We start from the raw sequence: 21290 nt of genomic DNA, 5'->3' as shown, positions 1-21290 counted from the left end.
AAAATCATTACAATGTGAGTTTAGTGTTAATTTAGTATAATTGAGATACTATTATAGTTTGTATTGATATTTTTTAATTTGTTTAAAAATGCTTTTTATGGTTTAAATGTTAGTTAACTATAATAATCCTGGTATAAAACACATTTGACACATTACAATGACAATACAGTTGACATGTAACAAGAATTTACTTCTGCCGCTTTCAGACGAGACTCATATACTCTCTAAAAAATGTTTATTAAAAATTTTTTCCCAAAAGGAAGTTTCATAGTGATGCCATAGATAGAGGAACCTTTTTCCTAGAGTAAAGAACATTTAAATAAGAAACTAAAGGACCTTTTTCCACTGTTAAAGGGATAGTTCACTTTGAATTAAAATGTTGGTATGTTTTAGCTTACCTGAAGTGCATCCAAGATGCAGGTGTATGATATTTCAATTATGATATTTTTAGGTCAAACCGTTCTTGTCTGTCAGTCATATAATGCAGGTCTATAGGCACTGTCTCCAAAAGCATGCAGAGAAAAGTCCAAATTAAAAAATTCCCCATCGTAAGTGCACATTGATGGCCTAAGCTCGCGCGAACTCATCCGAGAGTGTTGAGTTTTCACTTATTCCCAATTTGTAAGCCTTCTATCTCGACACACTACTCGCTTCATTGTTCAGGTCAATCAAAGGCATACGTTGAGCCGTACAGCCAATCACACGCGTTTCTGCTGAGTTTAAAAATGCAACGTCCAATCGAAGGCGGTTAGATTAGTTTCCGGGGAAGAAATCCGGTGTAAACAGATCACTTGGACGTGGTTGTGTAAAAGAGATAAAAACTATATAAATACTGTTCGTTTTATCACACAAACCGCTTGTTTCGTGTCTTAGGCCATCAATGTGCACTTACGATGGGGAATTTTTTAATTTGGACTTTTCTCTGCATGCTTTTGGAGACAGTGCCTATAGACCTGCATTATATGACTGACAGACAAGACTGCGTTTTCGTTTAGAAACGGAGACCTTTTGCTACGTTTGCACCTCCCGTCCAGACTACAACGGCAAAAACGAAGACCTAAAACGGAGAAGCTTAGAAACGCTGCCGACCCCGTTTTGCGTTTTGAATCTCCGGAGGGCTTTTAGTGAAGACGGTCAACACGGAGGACTTTAGAAACGATGACGCAGAGGCTCACGCTCGGCTCTATGATTGGGTGTCATCAGTCATGGCGTATCCTTCCCTGATTCGTCAGCCACCCATCACATGACCCGTCCCAGGGAAGAAAACATACATAAACAGCCTGGACTACGCAACGTTCGTGACTGCAACATGGATAACGAATTACAAGCGTTACTGACGTTGATGTCTTTGCTAGCAGCTGTTGTGCAAGTAAATACTGCATTTTACAACGCTATCACTGCCTACATGCGCCCGTTTACACCGGCACGCACACGCCCAGTGTTGGTGAGTGGTCACGTGATCTGCGTTTTCAGTCGTTTTAATGTGGACGGAGATCAATTCTAATACGCAGCTAAAACGCTGGTGTGGACGGAGATCGTATTCGTTTTAATCGTTTTTTCTTTGACACTGGTGGCTCATCCGATTTTGTTGTGTTATCCTCCTCGTCCGTCTCTCCCCCCATTTCACAAAACTGAGTAAATAGAAAATTTTAAAAAAGCTATAGCTAGCAACTGAACTCACACGGTTTCATCCTGGATGTGTGTTGATGCGCGCGACCGACAGCACAGGTAGTTGCTAGGCGATAGTCGATAAGTTGAGCTTCCAATCAAATAAAAGTAAACGCCTGGCATTGGCCAATCCACTGTTTTACTCGTTTTTACCCGTTTACGGACACAGGATTGGATGTACACAACCATGAAGATAACACAGTAAGAGTAGAGGGAAACGGTTTAATTTGAAACCAGGAAATTCTACTTTAGAAGTACATTTTCACAAAAAAACAGGACAATTCGTGTCCCGGGAAAGAATATAAATTTTCCGGGACTGTCGCTCAAAAAAGAGAACAATCCCTGGAAAACCGGGACGGGTGGCAACGCTAGTCCGACGTCAAACAGTTGGGTTGACTGACACCTAGAGATCACACCTTCAATTTTGATTTCATGGGGACTTTAACTATTTTTTTGCAATTGGATTCCCAAAGGTAATATAATACAAAGTATAGTGTTATAAATACATACATTTAAAAAATAATAATAGTTGAAAATATAAAAAACAGGATTTACGATGCTGATGACCGTTAAAACGCGTCATCATCGCGGTCTGGGAAAGCTCGCGCTCCTCTCCGGTAGGGGGCGGACTGCGCCTGGATCTCGTGCCCGCAGAATGTGGCGTGTAGTAAAGAAGAAAAATCTTCCTCAGCTTTGGATCAAAGGTAGCACTAGCACCTTAGCAAACAACCCCAAGATAGTATTTGTTCTCTATGGTGCTTTTCAAAACACTGTAAAGCGCTGAACCCTGGACAGGCCAGTGACGTTATCAGAGATAGCACGCGCATGTGACGCGATGAGTGCGAGAGTTAGCATCTGCTGTGAACTCAAGCTACATAAGTTAGCTAGCTGCTTCTAATAGGCATTACCTTTACCTCTTTATTTGTCCTTCATCGGTTTTAGTTGCTCAGTTGTCAACAACAGTGTAGTTAATACTGGTTGGAGAGGTACAGTAGCTTCAATGTTGGCTAGTCTGCGGTACTTTTGCCTGTGAATGTGTAACGTTAAGATGTTAGCCGAACACGCATAGCCTTGTGGAGTTTGACATTTAATGCCACAGTTCTGACAAAGAAAAGCTCTGGTGTTCAAAAGTTCATCGGACAGCATGGGAATAATACATGAGACTGCATCTTAGCGCGTAAGTTAGTAGACTTCGTTCAACATCACGATTTTTGGTAAGATCGCACCTGTACGAGCCTGTTGAAGCCAGAAAGAAGCTCACGATCGACATCATGTCCGAGGACACCATCGTGGACAGGTTCATTAAGGTAAGCTGGCTAATTAATGTACAAAAAGTGAACATTTCAGTCTTTCCATTTCTGTAACTTTCCATTAAATGACGAGTTCCACTAATGAACTTGTACATTGTCTTGCATGTCACACGGCTACTAACCTAAATAAATAAATCAGAATGTTGACATGCCATATCAATTTGAGTTAAAATTGTCTACCTGTGTATTATCTTAATGGTTCCACTAAGAAAAAAAAAATGTAATGAACAAAACAAGACCCACACTGTTGTAATGTTGCGGTCAGAATATTACATTGATGTCATCTGAGGTCATTTCCACTGCAATGCATCACTGAGACGCACGGTGGCGCCACTTGCGCTTAATTAAAACGGGAGTACAGTTGATTTGTCATTAGTGACATATATTAAAGTTTAATTTTGTTTTTTATGATCATGATTGTATTACAAATAATGAATTTGTTCATGTATAGCACTGAATTTGCTATTTCAGAACAAGGAATATGTGTCTTAGTGTGATCATACAATTAAAGGTATGGTTTTTGTTTTTGTTTATACTAGTAGAAGTGCTCTTCACATCCTGGATAGCAATCAATAACAGAAGTGGTATAAATATTAAAACTTGGACCTATATCTGTGGAAGTCTCAGACAGGACCCAAAAACTGTTCATCCAATCACTGCATTCGGTCCGCAGACTCCGCTGTGTGCGTTCATGTGTTTTGAAGGAGATGTGGCTTTGTAGACTCTCTGAAGGGAGGGTGGGATCTCATGATTTCAAAGTTAGCTGCTCTAAAATTGCCAACCCTACCTTTACACAGTGTCCTAACTACACGACGCGCGATAAAAGCGTCTTTTCCATGTTAATCAGAGTTTTTGTCCTAACCGTCGGCGACACGCGACGATTCTATTCTAGAAACTGTTTCTATTTTTCTGCGACGTCGCGGCTGGAGCAACAAACACAAAGTGTGGCAATAACTCAGGCACTGTTTATGTGCTTTATTTAATGTTAAAAGCGTGTCATGTGACTTTGAATATCATTTAGTGCTCCAGCTTTGCAGCTGTAAAAGCAACAGTGGAAAATTCACCTCAGATCTTGAGATTAAACAAATGGAAACAAGAACATTCAAACTGTGAACAAACAAGTATATTATTTGACAAAGATTGTTTTAGTAACTCAGTAGCCTATGTATTTTGCTGTGCACTCGCTGCGAGACTCCGCCCACACGCTGTTCTGATTGGCTGTGCACTTGCCACGAGACTCCGCCCATATGCTTTTCTGATTGGCTGTGCACTCGCCACAAGACTCTACCCACACGCTGTTCTGATTGGCTGTGCACTTGCCACGAGACTCCGCCCACACACTGTTCTGATTAGCTGTGCACTCGCTGTGAGACTCCACCCACATGCTGTTCTGATTGGCTGTGGGGTTTTTTTTATTGTTTTTTGCGCATCGCGTCTGGTTAGGACATGGTGTTAAAGGGTTAGTTCACCCAAAAATGAAAATAATGTCAATGACTCACCCTCATGTCGTTCTAAGCCCGTAAGACCTCCGGTTATCTTCGGAACACAGTTTAAGATATTTTAGATTTAGTCCGAGAGCATTCTGTCCCTCCATTGAAACTGTATATACAGTATACTGGCCATGTCCATAAAGGTAATAAAAAGATCATCAAAGTAGTCCATGTGACATCAGTGGGTTAGTTAGAAGTTTTTGAAGCATCGAAAATACTTTTTGGTCCAAAAATAACACAAAATAAGACTTTATTCCGCATTGTATTCTCTCCCGGGTCTGTTGTGAATCCTTCACAGTTACGCTGATGGCGTAAGACGCTGATGACGTGTATTTCTGGTGCGCACGGGCTTCATTTATAGACTGAGGGAAACGCACGCTGTAAAAGTGTCTCATCCGCGACATGCACATTTACGCACCATTAAAAAAATGATATCCACGCAAACAATGTAGAATAGCTTGAATATAGCGTGCGTCTCCCTCAGACTGTAAACGAAGCTCGGGCGCACCAGATAACACGTCATCAGCGTCTTCCGTCAGGACACTGCGGAGTCCTGAACGCAGATTGACAACAGACCCGGGAGAGAATACAATGCTGAATAAAGTCTTATTTTGTTTTATTTTTGGACCAAAAAGTATTTTCGATGCTTCAAAAACTTCTAACTAACCCACTGATGTCACATGGACTACTGTGATGATCTTTTTATTACCTTTATGGACATGGCCAGTATACTGTATATACAGCTTCAATGGAGGGACAGAAAGCTCTCGGACTAAATCTAAAATATCTTAAACTGTGTTCCGAAGATGAACGGAGGTCTTACGGGCTTAGAACGACATGAGGGTGAGTCATTAATGACATTATTTTCATTTTTGGGTGAACTAACCCTTTAAGTACTGAGTAGAGTGGCTTCTGGGTAAATTGAGAATCACTGTATATATATATATATGTGTGTGTGTGTATGTGTGATCACGATTCTGAATACACAACTGAACAAAATATGTACTGTAGTTTACTACTTGTTCTGACAAAATGTTAATTCCTTTTGTTAATAGTCTACTTACTCATGTCTATATGCAGTCTATTTAAAACAATTAGTTTGAATTTTTAAAAAAATTATCGTTTGAATGAATGATTCAGTGACTCACTTACAAAATAAATACTTAACTTGTTTCATTACTGGATGAATCAGCGTTTTTGAACGAGTGAATGACAAATAGGCTGCATTTGTTTTAACACACTTGTCGCCACCTACTGGTCTAACAATGTAATCTTTATTTGAAGCGTCAAGTTACTTTCAAAAAGTGATTTACTCTGTTTTAATTGCTACCGTAGACATCAGTGTTTATATCCAGACTATAAACTTTTATCCCAGTAGGCTACCGGTACTTGTTTTTTTTTAGTTTTTGTTTTGTAACAGAAATAATGATACCGTGTGGTTGAAAAGACCAATGCTGCTGGGAAGATTACTTACAAATTATAGTTTGTTACTGATTCCAAATTGTAATTAGTAACTTTGATTACTTTTTGACTACTGGTTCTTTTAATAAGTTAGGGGAAATATGAATGAATAATCAACTTTTTATAATTCATTATAAATATTTGGATCAGTTATCAAATTATCTTGATGTAGCTTAATTAATACTATAATCAATTAATCTGTTGTTTGTTCAGCGACCAGTCAGTATTGATCATCTATCAATTCTTGTGGCCACAGAAAAATAACACTTTCTTAGCATGTATCTGTGATCGCAATGTACGATACTTGCAATGCCTTAGACGTTGAACGGGCGTCCGGATGCAATCTCAGGAGAAAGTCTCGATGGCTCAGCAAGTCGATGGTGTTGAAGTTGCCATCAATGATGATGAACTTGCAGTGTTAGTTTGACCAGAGCCCGTCTACGGAGAGCCTGGCCACTCCCTATTAAGTCCTTTTGTACCGCATTTTGGTTGTAGTTCCACCAGAGTTCCACTGGGGGCGATCGCCCGAGTGCAAAATGAATGGGAGTCTATGGGGCTAGACGGCTAAATGTGTCTCTTTCACCCGATTGCCGTTGAGAAATCTCAGATTTGATTGTAGGTTTTGCAAATTCAACATGGGTTATAGGTAGAAAGTTGAATGATTGAGTACTTATGTCCTTTCGATTTCTTACAGGTTGAGTTGTTGTTGCCCATAACATGCTAGCATTCTGCTAATGAACGCTGATTGGTCAGTGAAGGACTGATTACGACCAGAGATACCGCTTGATGGCATCCGAAGCGGGACCAGAATGTCTTCTAGCAAAAACTCTTCTAGCACGTGTGTTTACCTGTGTCCGCTGTGTTGTGTGTTTACCTGTGTCCGCTGTGTTGTGTGTTTACCTGTGTCCGCTGTGTTGTGTGTTTACCTGTGTCCGCTGTGTTGTGTGTTTACCTGTGTCCGCTGTGTTGTTTACCTGTGTCCGCTGTGTTGTGTGTTTACCTGTGTCCGCTGTGTTGTGTGTTTACCTATGTCCGCTGTGTTGTGTGTTTACCTGTGTCCGCTGTGTTGTGTGTTTACCTGTGTCCGCTGCGTTGTGTGTTTACCTGTGTCCGCTGCGTTGTGTGTTTACCTGTGTCCGCTGCGTTGTGTGTTTACCTGTGTCCGCTGCGTTGTGTGTTTACCTGTGTCCGCTGCGTTGTGTGTTTACCTGTGTCCGCTGCGTTGTGTGTTTACCTGTGTCCGCTGTGTTGTGTGTTTACCTGTGTCTGCTGTGTTGTGTGTTTACCTGTGTCAGCTGTGTTGTGTGTTTACCTGTGTCCGCTGTGTTGTGTGTTTACCTGTGTCCGCTGCGTTGTGTGTTTACCTGTGTCCGCTGCGTTGTGTGTTTACCTGTGTCCGCTGCGTTGTGTGTTTACCTGTGTCCGCTGCGTTGTGTGTTTACCTGTGTCAGCTGTGTTGTGTGTTTACCTGTGTCCGCTGTGTTGTGTGTTTACCTGTGTCTGCTGTGTTGTGTGTTTACCTGTGTCAGCTGTGTTGTGTGTTTACCTGTGTCCGCTGTGTTGTGTGTTTACCTGTGTCCGCTGCGTTGTGTGTTTCCCTGTGTCCGCTGCGTTGTGTGTTTACCTGTGTCCGCTGCGTTGTGTGTTTCCCTGTGTCCGCTGCGTTGTGTGTTTACCTGTGTCCGCTGCGTTGTGTGTTTACCTGTGTCCGCTGCGTTGTGTGTTTACCTGTGTCCGCTGCGTTGTGTGTTTACCTGTGTCCGCTGCGTTGTGTGTTTACCTGTGTCCGCTGCGTTGTGTGTGTTTACCTGTGTCCGCTGCGTTGTGTGTGTTTACCTGTGTCCGCTGCGTTGTGTGTTTACCTGTGTCCGCTGTGTTGTGTGTTTACCTGTGTCCGCTGTGTTGTGTGTTTCCCTGTGTCTGCTGTGTTGTGTGTTTACCTGTGTCCGCTGCGTTGTGTGTTTACCTGTGTCCGCTGCGTTGTGTGTGTTTACCTGTGTCCGCTGTGTTGTGTGTTTACCTGTGTCCGCTGTGTTGTGTGTTTCCCTGTGTCTGCTGTGTTGTGTGTTTACCTGTGTCAGCTGTGTTGTGTGTTTACCTGTGTCCGCTGTGTTGTGTGTTTACCTGTGTCCGCTGCGTTGTGTGTTTCCCTGTGTCCGCTGCGTTGTGTGTTTACCTGTGTCCGCTGCGTTGTGTGTTTCCCTGTGTCCGCTGCGTTGTGTGTTTACCTGTGTCCGCTGCGTTGTGTGTTTACCTGTGTCCGCTGCGTTGTGTGTTTACCTGTGTCCGCTGCGTTGTGTGTTTACCTGTGTCCGCTGCGTTGTGTGTTTACCTGTGTCCGCTGCGTTGTGTGTGTTTACCTGTGTCCGCTGCGTTGTGTGTGTTTACCTGTGTCCGCTGCGTTGTGTGTTTACCTGTGTCCGCTGTGTTGTGTGTTTACCTGTGTCCGCTGTGTTGTGTGTTTCCCTGTGTCTGCTGTGTTGTGTGTTTACCTGTGTCCGCTGCGTTGTGTGTTTACCTGTGTCCGCTGCGTTGTGTGTGTTTACCTGTGTCCGCTGTGTTGTGTGTTTACCTGTGTCCGCTGTGTTGTGTGTTTCCCTGTGTCTGCTGTGTTGTGTGTTTACCTGTGTCCGCTGTGTTGTGTGTTTACCTGTGTCTGCTGTGTTGTGTGTTTACCTGTGTCCGCTGCGTTGTGTGTTTACCTGTGTCCGCTGTGTTGTGTGTTTACCTGTGTCCGCTGTGTTGTGTGTTTACCTGTGTCCGCTGTGTTGTGTGTTTACCTGTGTCCGCTGTGTTGTGTGTTTACCTGTGTCCGCTCTGTTGTGTGTTTACCTGTGTCCGCTGTGTCGTGTGTTTACCTGTGTCCGCTGTGTTGTGTGTTTACCTGTGTCCGCTGCGTTGTGTGTTTACCTGTGTCCGCTGTGTTGTGTGTTTACCTGTGTCCGCTGTGTTGTGTGTTTACCTGTGTCCGCTGTGTTGTGTGTTTACCTGTGTCCGCTGCGTTGTGTGTTTACCTGTGTCTGCTGTGTTGTGTGTTTACCTGTGTCTGCTGTGTTGTGTGTTTACCTGTGTCTGCTGCGTTGTGTGTTTACCTGTGTCCGCTGTGTTGTGTGTTTACCTGTGTCCGCTGTGTTGTCGATGACTCGAGAGAAAACCACAAAGTGACTTAATGATTGCCGTAAAGCAGTATCTCTGGTCGTACGATGTGTATGACGTCATTGACATTTTAAAAGATTTTTTAAAGCAAATAAGTGACTCTAAAAAATCTAACACCCAGCAATTTGTAATTTCTTTGCATCTCCTTTCGAATACAACATTCAAATTACTAGACAAAAAATTATATCCTGAGAAAAGTGGATTTTGAGGGGTATAGCTCCATAGACCTCCATTCATTCTGCACTCGTCCTGTGAGCGCCCTCATGTGGAGCCAGAGTGGAACTGCAACCAGTTCAGAAGCCGGAAGTTTACTGAGAGTGGCAGTTCTCCCCTTATTAGACGTTCTCTGGTTTGACTCTGTAATGGTCGAGGAAGAGACAATGGTTGTAACTTGAGGCCCTCCGGACTGGATGTCTCCACTCTTTTCACACGAACAGCAACCAGGAGACGGAGGAAGAGGAGAAGGGTCACTGGGACTTCTGTGGAGGTCACTCCTCCAGGGGGTCAGTGAGCCAACGTTAACTTAAACTTTCCAAGGAAAAGTTTATGACCCTTTGTCTTTGAGCATGGTGTTTTGCATATTAGAGTGGGCTGGCAATTTGTGTCCTTTCATACTTTACGAATTAATTTACTTATTAATCACAAATTAATACAACAATAATACAATGCTTGCTATGAGGAGGTGATGTACACCAGTGTTTCTCAACTGGTGGGTCGGTCAAAGAAACATGTTTTTTCTGAATCAAGACTTTTATTTTGTAAGATGTGCGTAAAAGCGGTTTATTAAATGGATAGTTCCGGTCCTTGATTCTGATTGGCTGAGCCGCATTTGCAGCCATAAAAAACATACACATGTGACCACATTACATTAGTGTTTCTGCGCAACTGCCGTTTGTTTATTTGTTGCTGCATGTGTTGCTTAGCAACCTCTTTGGAACTACATTGCTTGGCGGAGGAATAAATGTGTTATAACGTTATACTTTTTTTGTTGCTGGTGTTTATTTTATGAATAAAATAAATATTAAAATGAATATTTTTATGGAGTAACCGTTTTATAATAGCAATAAGCCTTTTGAAGCCTTGTTTTACAGTGAATTTCAAACAGCTAAGGGGGTTCTAACCATAGATCTATATAATAAAGGCTAGATGTCTCGTCCGCGCTGCTGGCCAATGGAGGTCGACGCCCGCACCTGGCGGCCATCTTGCCACAGTCAGCTCGCTCACTCGTAACATTGTGTTTTAATGGCGCATGTACTTTTTAAATAACCATAACTTGCTAAATTTTCTACTGATTTTCAAACGGGTTGGTTTGTTATAGACGTCAGATATGTAGTTATGACACTGCATACTTATGAATAATTATAATATTATATATTCCAACATGTTCAAGCATCCAGAATTATAGCCACGTTAAAAACGTTTGTAAGAAACCAACCCGTTTGTAAATCCGTCAAGATTTCAGCGAGATAAGAGTATTTGTGTTCATGAAGATCGCTCGCCTTACATCAGGAACCACAGAGCCGCCAGAAAGCTTGCCTGTGACACGATGGCTGCCGGTGATGACGTTAGAGACTCCGCTGTAAGACATCTAGCCTTTGTATATCTATGGTTCTAACAACGCCCCTTAGCTGTTCTAAATTCACTGACTGTGAATCATGGCTTCGTGGGGCTTATTGCTTTATTTGACTTCTGTCAGATGCATTAAAGAGTGCCTGAGAAAAATGCGTTGTCCTGATTCAGTATCTGCAGTCAGAAGAGATGTTGTCAGGCTGTGTTAGTATTGTATTCATTAGTATTCATGCTAGTATTGTGTATTTACCATGGTAAAATACCACTTTGTCACATTTTATTTATTTTTTGCGTATGTTTTTAAATGACTATTGTGGCTCATACCAACTTACCTTTATTGTGTTAAAGGTACAATATGTAGGCTTTTTGCAGTAAAATAACCAAAAACCACTAGGCCAATGTTATATATTTTGTTTAGTTGATTACTTACAATATCCCAAATGTTTCCAACTATTTGTAAATCGTGAGAAAATTGCGATTTTAACCAAGCAAACGGGGCGTGTGAGCAGGGGTGAGGGAGTCGCGAGTCGATGGCGCCATATCCGCGTTACCCTCGGTTTCCGCTCGTACTGCCATAGTAACCATGGCGACAGGTTACTACAGCCAAACATTATGCACCATGGCAAGCAGACTTTGAGACAAAAAGAGGATTAAAACGAAGATCAACATCTTTTGAGATGCCGAGAGCTAGCGTCCGCGACTAACTTCGACTCGACAGAGATGCTAGTGTTGCATGTACTTTATTAGACAGGTGAGGAAATGTACATACAACTAATCAATGTTATATAGTTCAACATGATGAAATGTTAGAATATGATCTGTATGTTATTTTAATGTTGATCTAGCTTACTGCTAGTCTCATATAGCCAACAAACAACCTAACTAACAACATTCAACGCACTCAAATGCCGTTTAGTGTGATAGTGTAACTGTTAGAGCGAGTGAGACAGCGCTGCGTTACCTCACAAGTTTAATTCGTCTAATAAACTGACCTGTGAGTAATTCAGCACTTGCGTGTAGTTCAGTAGAATTAAATGTCCATATTCCTTTATATCCGTGGGACTCGCGTTGCGTGTGGCGCTGGTGTCGGCTAACGTTACGTCTCTCATTAGCACTCGCGCCCTGCTTCATACCACAGTCATGTTAAAAACATCAATGTATTCACTCATCCATAAAAGATCCATCAGCTTGACGACAATATCCATAATTCCGCTTAATGCTTTGCGTCATCAATATACGCCTTTGTTATTGTAAGAGATTAGCGACCCCTGGCGGCAATAAATCCTACATATTGTACCTTTAACAAAAAAACTACTTTGGGACTGCTATTTAATTTAAAGGTTGTGTAGGTAAGAATTGTCTAAAGAACTTTTTTCCAAATTGGCTTAAACTGTCTTTATATACCAATACATAATTAAAATGTAAGTACTTTGAAAAAGAGAGTATAAAAATTGAGTGACTTTAGTGTATTTAATCTTTAAAAAACACAGCTCATTAATTCCGACCGGGAAGAAACAAGTGATTGGCTTGCGCGACTGTCACTCTCCGTCGCCATGACTACCGCCGCTATTACTGGCTCTGCCCACGAGCGTGCAGTCGCGCACCCGTTTTTAGGCGGGAGTGAATGGAATTAATGAGCCGTGTTTATTGAAGATTAAATACACTAGAGTCACTCAGTTTTTTATACTCTCTATTTCAGAGTACTTGCATTTTAATTATGTATTGGTAAATAAAGACAGTTTAACCCTTGTGCATTGTTCAAATTCCCATCCTTTCGTTATGTTCGTGGCTGAAAACAGCCACTACTTTAAACTGCTGTAAAAATTGATCAGATAAATATTTTTTTGCCATTTTTTTTGCATAAATCTATTAATCAACCTCAGTCCTGTTCAAAACTACTAAATGTTTTTAAAAAAATCAAGATTTTAACTCTTTAATTGCCAAATTCATAAATTATGTCACTGATTTGGGAGGGGAAAAAACACAAAATTACTTATTTTCAATATAAAATTTGATTGTGGACTGGATTTTTTTTTACCTTTTATCACAGTCTTGGACATGTCAAAGATTAGAAACAACATTGGTTTTGATGCATTGATAGTTTTTGTGCAGCATCAGATTTTAACTTTTTCTCCCTCATTTACTGTTCGTGGCTGTTTTTGCCCCATTGACTTCCATTATAACCACATTTTTTGATTGCAAAGCCATGACACCATAAAATCATGCATTTTTGATTGTTGGTGGTTTTCCCTGTTGGGAAGAGGTAAAAATTTAAATTTTTACTGTTGATAACCAGGTGGCACCATTAACCCTTTAGATAGGCCTGTGCAAAAAAAAGCTTAGTTTCTGGCTTTTACATGGAGTTATATGGAGTATAATAGCATAATAAAGTGTGTGTGTGTGTGTGTGTGTGTGTGTGTGTGTGTGTGTGTGTGTGTGTGTGTGTGTGTGTGTGTGTGTGTGTGTGTGTGTGTGTGTGAACTTGATGCGTCTGAGAAAATCAATGCACCTCAGCTCTCAGAACTACATGGAGTAAACAAAAACAAAGTAAGTGTATTTATGCATCTGCCTTTTGATGGTGAGAAATGCAGACTAAACAAAAACTAGGCAAGTGGATTTGAACACTTGCATGAAAGCCTGCTGGTCATTTGATGGTGAGAAGAGCAGCAAGCAACATGAGAAAGGGCTTGACTTGTAGTGAAGTTTTAGAGATGATTCTGCAGCCGGACCCGTCCAGCGAGCTGCAGGATGTATTGTCTTCTCCCTCTGACACCACAGACTCAGGAGAGGCAGATCCTGATTTGGATGTGGCACCCTCATCATCCTCTCTAGCTTCCACTGAAGGCGAGGAGGATTCGGAAGATCCTGGGTCTGGGTGGATTGGGAGAAACGGCGAAGTGTGGTTTTCCACCAACGCGGAGACAACTCCCTTTCTTCAGCCTGCCAGAGGCGTGACTTCATTGCCGACGCGCTATGCCATCGCAAGGGTCCAGAACATTGATTCTGTGTTCAATCTGTTTTTTACGGGCGCCGCACAATGAGAAACTGGACCGGGGTGGACTCCACAGATCTCCGTGCCTACATGGGGCTACTGATTTTGGCCGGCGTCTACAGGTCCAGAGGGGAGTCCACACATTGCCTGTGGGATGATCACAGTGGTCGTGTGATTTTTAGAGCCAGCATGTCCCTCTCAGGATTCAAGAAATCAGCAGAGCTCTGCGTTTTGGAGGTTGGTCATGCTGACAATGAGGTCAATCATCTCGTCGGCCCTGGAGTCACGCCTCTGGCAGGCTGAAGAAAGGGAGTTGTCTCCGCGTTGGTGGAAAACCACACTTCGCCGTTTCTCCCAATCCACCCAGACCCAGGATCTTCCGAATGCCCCTCGCCTTCAGTGGAAGCTAGAGAGGATGATGAGGGTGCCACATCCAAATAATGGTCTGCCTCTCCTGAGTCTGTGGTGTCAGAGGGAGAAGACAATACATCCTGCAGCTCGCTGGAGGGGTCCGGCTGCAGAATCGTCTCTAAAACTTCACTACAAGTCAAGCCCTTTCTCATGTTGCTTGCTGCTCTTCTCACCATCAAATGACCAGCAGGCTTGCATGCAAGTGTTTAAATCCACTTGCCTAGTTTTTGTTTAGTCTGCATTTCTCACCATCAAAAGGCAGATGCATAAATACACTTACTTTGTTTTTGTTTACTCCATGTAGTTCTGAGAGCTGAGGTGCATATTTTGATTTTCTCAGACGCATCAAGGTGAGTTCTCTCACACACACACACACACACACACACACACACACACACACACACACACACACACACACACACACACACACACACACACACACACACACACACACTTTATTATGCTATTATACTCCATATAACTCCATGTAAAAGCCAGAAACTAAGCTTTTTTTTGCACAGGCCTATCTAAAGGGTTAATGGTGCCACCTGGTTATCAACAGTAAAAATTTAAATTTTTACCTCTTTCCAACAGGGAAAACCACCAACAATCAAAAATGCATGATTTTATGGTGTCATGGCTTTGCAATCAAAAAATGTGGTTATAATGGAAGTCAATGGGGCAAAAACAGCCACGAACAGTAAATGAGGGAGAAAAAGTTAAAATCTGATGCTGCACAAAAACTATCAATGCATCAAAACCAATGTTGTTTCTAATCTTTGACATGTCCAAGACTGTGATAAAAGGTAAAAAAAAATCCAGTCCACAATCAAATTTTATATTGAAAATAAGTAATTTTGTGTTTTTTCCCCTCCCAAATCAGTGACATAATTTATGAATTTGGCAATTAAAGAGTTAAAATCTTGATTTTTTTAAAAACATTTAGTAGTTTTGAACAGGACTGAGGTTGATTAATAGATTTATGCAAAAAAAATGGCAAAAAAATATTTATCTGATCAATTTTTACAGCAGTTTAAAGTAGTGGCTGTTTTCAGCCACGAACATAACGAAAGGGTAGTGAATTTGCCCAGAGTGTACTGTTGAGTTTTTGAAAATTTTCAAAGCATTTTCCTAAAATATGTGTAAAAATAAGCTTTGTCACCAAAAATCATTCCATTTGCTGAAACACGGAAAAAGTTATGGCCAAAATAAGACTCAAAAATACCCCATAGTGGCTGAAAACAGCCACAACAGCACATAAGGGTTAAACAAATGTGAATAAATTTTTTTAGACAATTCTGACCTACCCTACCTTTAAATGCTTACATTTTGTGAGTATGTTTAGTTTGGACGGTACTTTTTTATTATTATATATATATATATATTAGGAATTAGGTTTAAATGTCTAAAAAAAACGTCTAAAATGCCCATGGGAAAATGTGGGTCCCATGGTCAAACCAGTTGAGAACCTCTGATGTACACCAAAGTGTAGGGCATTAAATGAGAATTATTTTGATAGGAAGCTACATTAACAAGTGGTTCTATCATAAAGCATAAAACAGAATACAATACAAAATACACCATACAAGACAGTGATAATCTTACACACAATGTCCTGGAGATATGCATGCATGTTTATTCATAGAAGGTGTGCGTATGAATTAATGGAAAGCCTTTTTTATGGGCCTTGTGTGTCTTTTCTATGGCCTGTGCTTTTGCTTGACCTTCCCCCACCTGGAGTATCTCTGAGGTCCACTGGTTGATGGACTGGTGTCAGCCAGGGGGAAAAAACTGATAATGATCATCAGTGGAAGAGCAGACATCTCGGCGCCTGCTTTGGACCTTTGCTTGTTACGGTCTTGAGGCGTCTGTTGGATTATTCATTAAATATAATGAATAATTGTGTGTCTGATTGGTCCAGATGCTACATCATGATTCCCAATGCAGAAACCAACCATTTTGAAACAATAACTACTTAAGGCAAAATAATCAATTATGTGTAATGCATAATATATGTGACCCTGGACCACAAAACCAGTCACATGGGTGATTTTTTTTTTTTTTTTTTTTTTTTTTTTTTTTTTAGAAATTGAGATTTATACATAATTTGAACACTGAATAAATAAGCTTTCCATTGATGCATGGTTTGTTAGAATAGGACGATATTTGGCAAAGATACAATTATTTGAAAATCTGGGGGAAAAATCGAAACATTGAGAAAATCTCCTTTAAAGTTGTGCATTTATGTTCACGATTGTGCTGCATTCACTCACAAAAATACATGTTTTATATATTTACGGTAGGAAATTTACAAAATATCAACATTGGAACATGATCTTTACTTAATATCCTAATGATTTTTGGCATAAAATAAAAATCGATAGTTTTGACCCATACAGTGTATGCCACAGATATACCCGTGCGACTCGAGACTTTTGTGATCCAGGGTCACATATATAGTAATTATTTGTAATGTTTAAGTAATGTTTGTGGAGTGAATTGAATGAACTGTTCCTAAACGCTCTGTGTGTTCTTGTAATAGGAAACATCCATCCTGGAAGAGTATAACATCAATTGGACACAGAAGCTGGGAGCTGGGATCAGTGGTCCTGTGAGGTATGCGGTTACGTCCAGTTTGAAAGTTTTATTGTAAGGTTATATTTGTGTAAGATAACACAGGCAAAGAGTTGTATGTGTTTTCCTGTAAACACCATAAACCTCCACTAGCAGATGTACAGGTAAAACTCGAAAAATATGAATATCGTGCAAAAGTTCATTAATTTCAATAATTAAACTTAAAAGGTGAAACTAATATATTATATAGACTCATTACATGCAAAGTGAGATATTTCAAGCCTTTATTTGTTATAATTTTGATGATTATGGCTTACAGCTTATGAAAACCTTTTCACAATATTTATATTGTGGTATATTTTATATACCGTAGTAATACATTTTGGTAACACTTTAGTTTAGGGTCCAATTCTCACGATTAACTAGTTGCATATTACTGTGTTATTGGCTGTTTATTAGTACTAAAGCACATGTTTATTATCATATTCTACATCCCTTAATCCACCCAATACCTAAACTTAACCACATCCTTACTAGCTATTAATAAGCAGTAATAAGGAGTTTATTAAGGCAAAAGTCGCAGTTAATTGTGAGAATTGGAGAAGAAGAAAAAAATTTTTTTTTCATGCATCAGTTTTTAGAAAAATCATGAGTATCAGATATGATCATCAGGCTTTTGAGGGTTAATTTGTTCATCTCTCAATCATTGTATTATGTTTTAAAACTGCAGAGCTTTGATCATAAAACTGAGCATTTAAACATCATTTTACTAAGAAATTTTATTTTCATATAGTGACTATTGATATTCATATGCATTTTATGTAAGCAACTGCTAAATTATGTGTGATTTACAGTACAACATTTTATCTTACTTTTTTGCCATATAAATATCAGCAGCTGCACCAAATCGCAATTTTTTTTGCTCAGTTTGGGCCTCTGAATAATATTTAGTTTTTTTCCTCAGCTTCATATTTTCAGACCTTAAATGATATTCAATTTTATTAAATATGATACTCAAGAAAAAAACACGCATGCAAACTTTTTTAGTTGTCTAAAAGTTAAATAAAGTGTTCATTTAAATTACTTTTTTTTCATATGTTGTGCTATTTATTTCATATGTCAGACTTTACATGGTTAAGACATTAACTGATGAATCGCTGTTTTTTTTTTCTTCTTCAGGGTATGTGTGAAGAAGTCGACACAAGAACGGTTTGCCCTGAAGATCTTGATTGACAGACCCAAAGCACGCAATGAGGTAGTGAGCAGTATGTGCATGATTTGATGTATTTTATTTGAAGAACTTGTCTTTCTTTTCATGTTAGAGGTTAAAGGTTAATTTTTAATGAACGATGGTGTAAAGGTTTAATTTAATGTAAAGGTAGAGGTTAATTTCACCCTAAAATTAAAATTAAGTCATAATTTACTCACCCTGGTGTTGTAAAAAAAAAAAACTCCTTTTGTGGTCCATTAAAGAAAGAAGGGCATACGGCATTAGAACAACAACAGGGTGAGTAAATTATTAAACTGTCTTCGTAATTGACTTAATTTTCATTATAAAGTGAACTATCCCTTTAATAACAGCATCCATCTGTCTCTAGCAGAGGCCGTGAAGTTTAATTTGAAATTTCAGACTTTACAGAACATCCTTAAATTCTCTAATGTGGTTATTTATTTGCAGGTTCGGCTTCATATGATGTGTGCGTCTCACACCAACATTGTTAAAATAATTGAGGTGTATGCCAACAGTGTACAGTTTCCTCATGAATCCAGTCCGAGGTAGTGGAGTCCAACATGTACAGTTTTAAGACAGTGTTTCTAATGATCTAACTACCTACAAATATTAATAATCTGTTTTCTTTTCCTCTTTTTGAAAGGGCAAGGTTATTGATTGTGATGGAAATGATGGAAGGCGGTGAGTTGTTCCACAGAATCAGCCAGCACAAGCACTTTACAGAGAAGATGGCCAGCCAGGTCACGAAACAGGTACAGCACTGATAGTCCCTATTGGCTACGGTCACACTGCAAGCCATAGTGCTCAATTGTAAAAGAGTAGGAGAGTTCACACCACAACTATAACGATAACGACACAGAGAAACAATATCGTTGGAATTCTTTCAGATTTATATTTTCCAGCTGATGAACGATAAAAACATTGACAGCCAATCAGAATCCATCCTGCTTTAAAGAGCTCAAGCATTCAAAGCTTCAGTTGGCAAGTCTGGCAGATTGAGGGGACATAGCCAAAATTTTTAATGTTTACAACTCGCATGCCTAGGGGTGCACGATATATCGAATCAATATCGTTATCGCGATATCACGTTGCCCGATATTACTGTATATCGAAAGTCTCTCGATAATTTTGCGATATTTTGTTTATTATGCGTCCGACATGCACCTCTCGAAAAATACACGTCGCTTAGCGTTGCATTTTTCCTGACTCATTTCCTGGTTCTCCTTCTCTAAACAACATGCAATCAAGGAGAGGGCTAACTTTTCATGCTACAGATTTCCCACAGTGGTCAGAAAGAAGAAAACACTGTTTCTCTCAATATGACTCTAGTCGCTACTCGTTCCAAAGCTAATCACCGTTACTCTCTCACTTCTCCCTCGCTCTACCACACAGTCCCCACACACACACACACACACACACACACACACTTGCCGGCTCGACGACGCACACACCAGCGCACAAGTATAAACATCAGGCCACCTGGCCGCTTCATGTGTTTTCTCAGATCGGATAGCGCTCTGATTTATAAAAACGACACCTGGTCACATAAATGTGTTTTTGCAAAACGGATATAAATCCGATCTTCAATTCCCGCACTACATGCAGATTTAATGGAGTGCACGTCACCGAAAGCAACAGTTATGAGCTGCATTTTATTGATCGTCAGCTAAAATTTCGAAATCAAAGACCGCAATATAAGAGAGAGCGGCAACAGCCCTGGTAAGATCATTTCAGTTCTTTACTTTTAATGAAGATGATTGTGTGTTAAGCGTCTGCGACTTTCACTTTGATTTGCGATAGTTTGCACGTTGTCTTGATGAATCGATGGTCAGCTTCGGTGATGCGTGCTGCAGTAACGTCGTCATATCTGGCTATAACACGGCATATAGCCTATAACACGCTCTCACACATAAAAATTTTAGCATTTTTGTTTGGAGTAAAATTTACATGTGGTTTCAAAAACCAGATGAATTTACACTTGTCCAGTTTCGTCTGGAATGCGTCCCAGACCTCCAGAAGTGGTTTGAGCGATCGGAATTGAAATATCGAAATTAATATCGATATCGCAATATCACATTTTGTCAATATCGTGCACGTACCCTTACTCATGCCCCTCCCCCACTACCACCGATCACCCTCCCATCGAGTCAGAGAGTGTGCCGCAGATTTTCTGTGAACGCGCCCGTCTCTTCAGCATAGATTTCTACAGGGGTTTTCTTTTCCTTGGTTGTTTTGGACTTCCTAGCTCTGGTTGTTAACCGAGGAATTGGAAGCTTGTTAGTAGATTTTCTCTCCGCCCTCACGCTTCGTACAATCCAACACACCTGCGAACTTCAGGCGTGCGCATGTGATATTGCGCGAGGGGGGATCTGTGGCTTGCATAGTGTCGGTTTCAGTAAATCTTGCCGACTTCCGCTTTAATGTCAAACCTGCAGTATGTGCTTATAATGAACAGAACGGTATCATGCGTTGGTGGTGTAGACGCTAATTAGACGCAAACATTATAAACATCATAACTTGCACTGGAGACTTAAAATGCACTAAATCGAATGACCCATATTTGTATTAAATAGTTTGACGAAAGCTTCTGTCATTTTTACAGATAAGCCTTGCATTGCAACACTGTCATTCATTAAATATTGCACATCGAGACCTGAAACCGGAGAACCTGCTCTTCAAGGATAATTCTCTGGTAAGACCGGAAACCAAAATAATGTTTTATTCCATTCATTAAAGTGTGACTGAATTGTTACACCAGGGATGGTCTTGGTAATTTCTGACACCAGAACAGAAATGCTGCTTATATGCATTTAAAACATATCAATATTTTTTTTTATGATTTAAATGTAGCTCATTAATATTGGTAATTCATCTTACCACTGTTATTTTGTTAGTCAGAATTGAGAGATATTGATAGATGACTCATTATATAACATGTCATATCACAGTCCATTTTTCATTTCCAGAATGCATGTGTTGTTACAATCCTTAACATTTAAAAAAAAAAAAATTATATCCTCATCCCGTAAATTATTTCTAACTTTAAGATCGTTCTGAATAAGCAAGTTATTCCAAAAATCAGTGATGATATTTTCCAGTATTATATATTTTGAGTCATGTCTCTTGTGCCCCATCAGGACGCCCCTGTTAAACTGTGTGACTTTGGTTTTGCCAAAATCGACCAAGGTGATTTAATGACCCCTCAGTTCACTCCATACTACGTAGCACCGCAGGTAAGACCTCATTGACCTCTTTGTAGATGTAAACCGTTCCTAAAGGGGTGGTTGATTATGATTTAACTTTTCTAACTTTAGTTAGTGTGTAATGTTGCTATTTTGAGCTAAAACTTCACATACACACTCTGGGGACATCTTGTGAAAAGGGCATTATACCTCCCCTTTAACTCTTTACTTTTAAAGGGATCTTAC

At 40.2% G+C, this 21290-nt stretch overlaps 1 protein-coding gene across 5 annotated transcripts in view; it reads left to right on the top strand.

Annotated features, from left to right (window-relative positions):
- The first annotated feature begins 2284 nt into the window (after positions 1-2284).
- Positions 2285-21290, top strand: part of mapkapk5 (MAPK activated protein kinase 5) — a 33762-nt gene continuing 14756 nt past the window's right edge. The window contains exons 1-7 of one of the 5 annotated variants that reach the window (XM_079606442.1): positions 2285-2975; positions 16600-16673; positions 17811-17886; positions 18310-18407; positions 18506-18614; positions 20465-20554; positions 21000-21095. In XM_079606442.1, the coding sequence (XP_079462568.1) occupies positions 2940-2975; positions 16600-16673; positions 17811-17886; positions 18310-18407; positions 18506-18614; positions 20465-20554; positions 21000-21095 (579 nt within the window). In that variant the 5' untranslated portion in view covers positions 2285-2939. Of the gene's footprint in view, positions 2976-9429; positions 9589-16599; positions 16674-17810; positions 17887-18309; positions 18408-18505; positions 18615-20464; positions 20555-20999; positions 21096-21290 lie in introns of those variants that run through there. The other 4 variants (XR_013796805.1, XM_079606443.1, XR_013796806.1 and 1 more) reach the window with 4 other exon arrangements.

Source organism: Phoxinus phoxinus (genome assembly GCF_949152265.1).
Source record: "Phoxinus phoxinus genome assembly, chromosome: 3".
NCBI lineage: Eukaryota > Metazoa > Chordata > Actinopteri > Cypriniformes > Leuciscidae > Phoxinus > Phoxinus phoxinus.
Note: the sequence above shows the minus strand (reverse complement) of the source record. Positions and strands in the feature narration are given on the sequence as shown.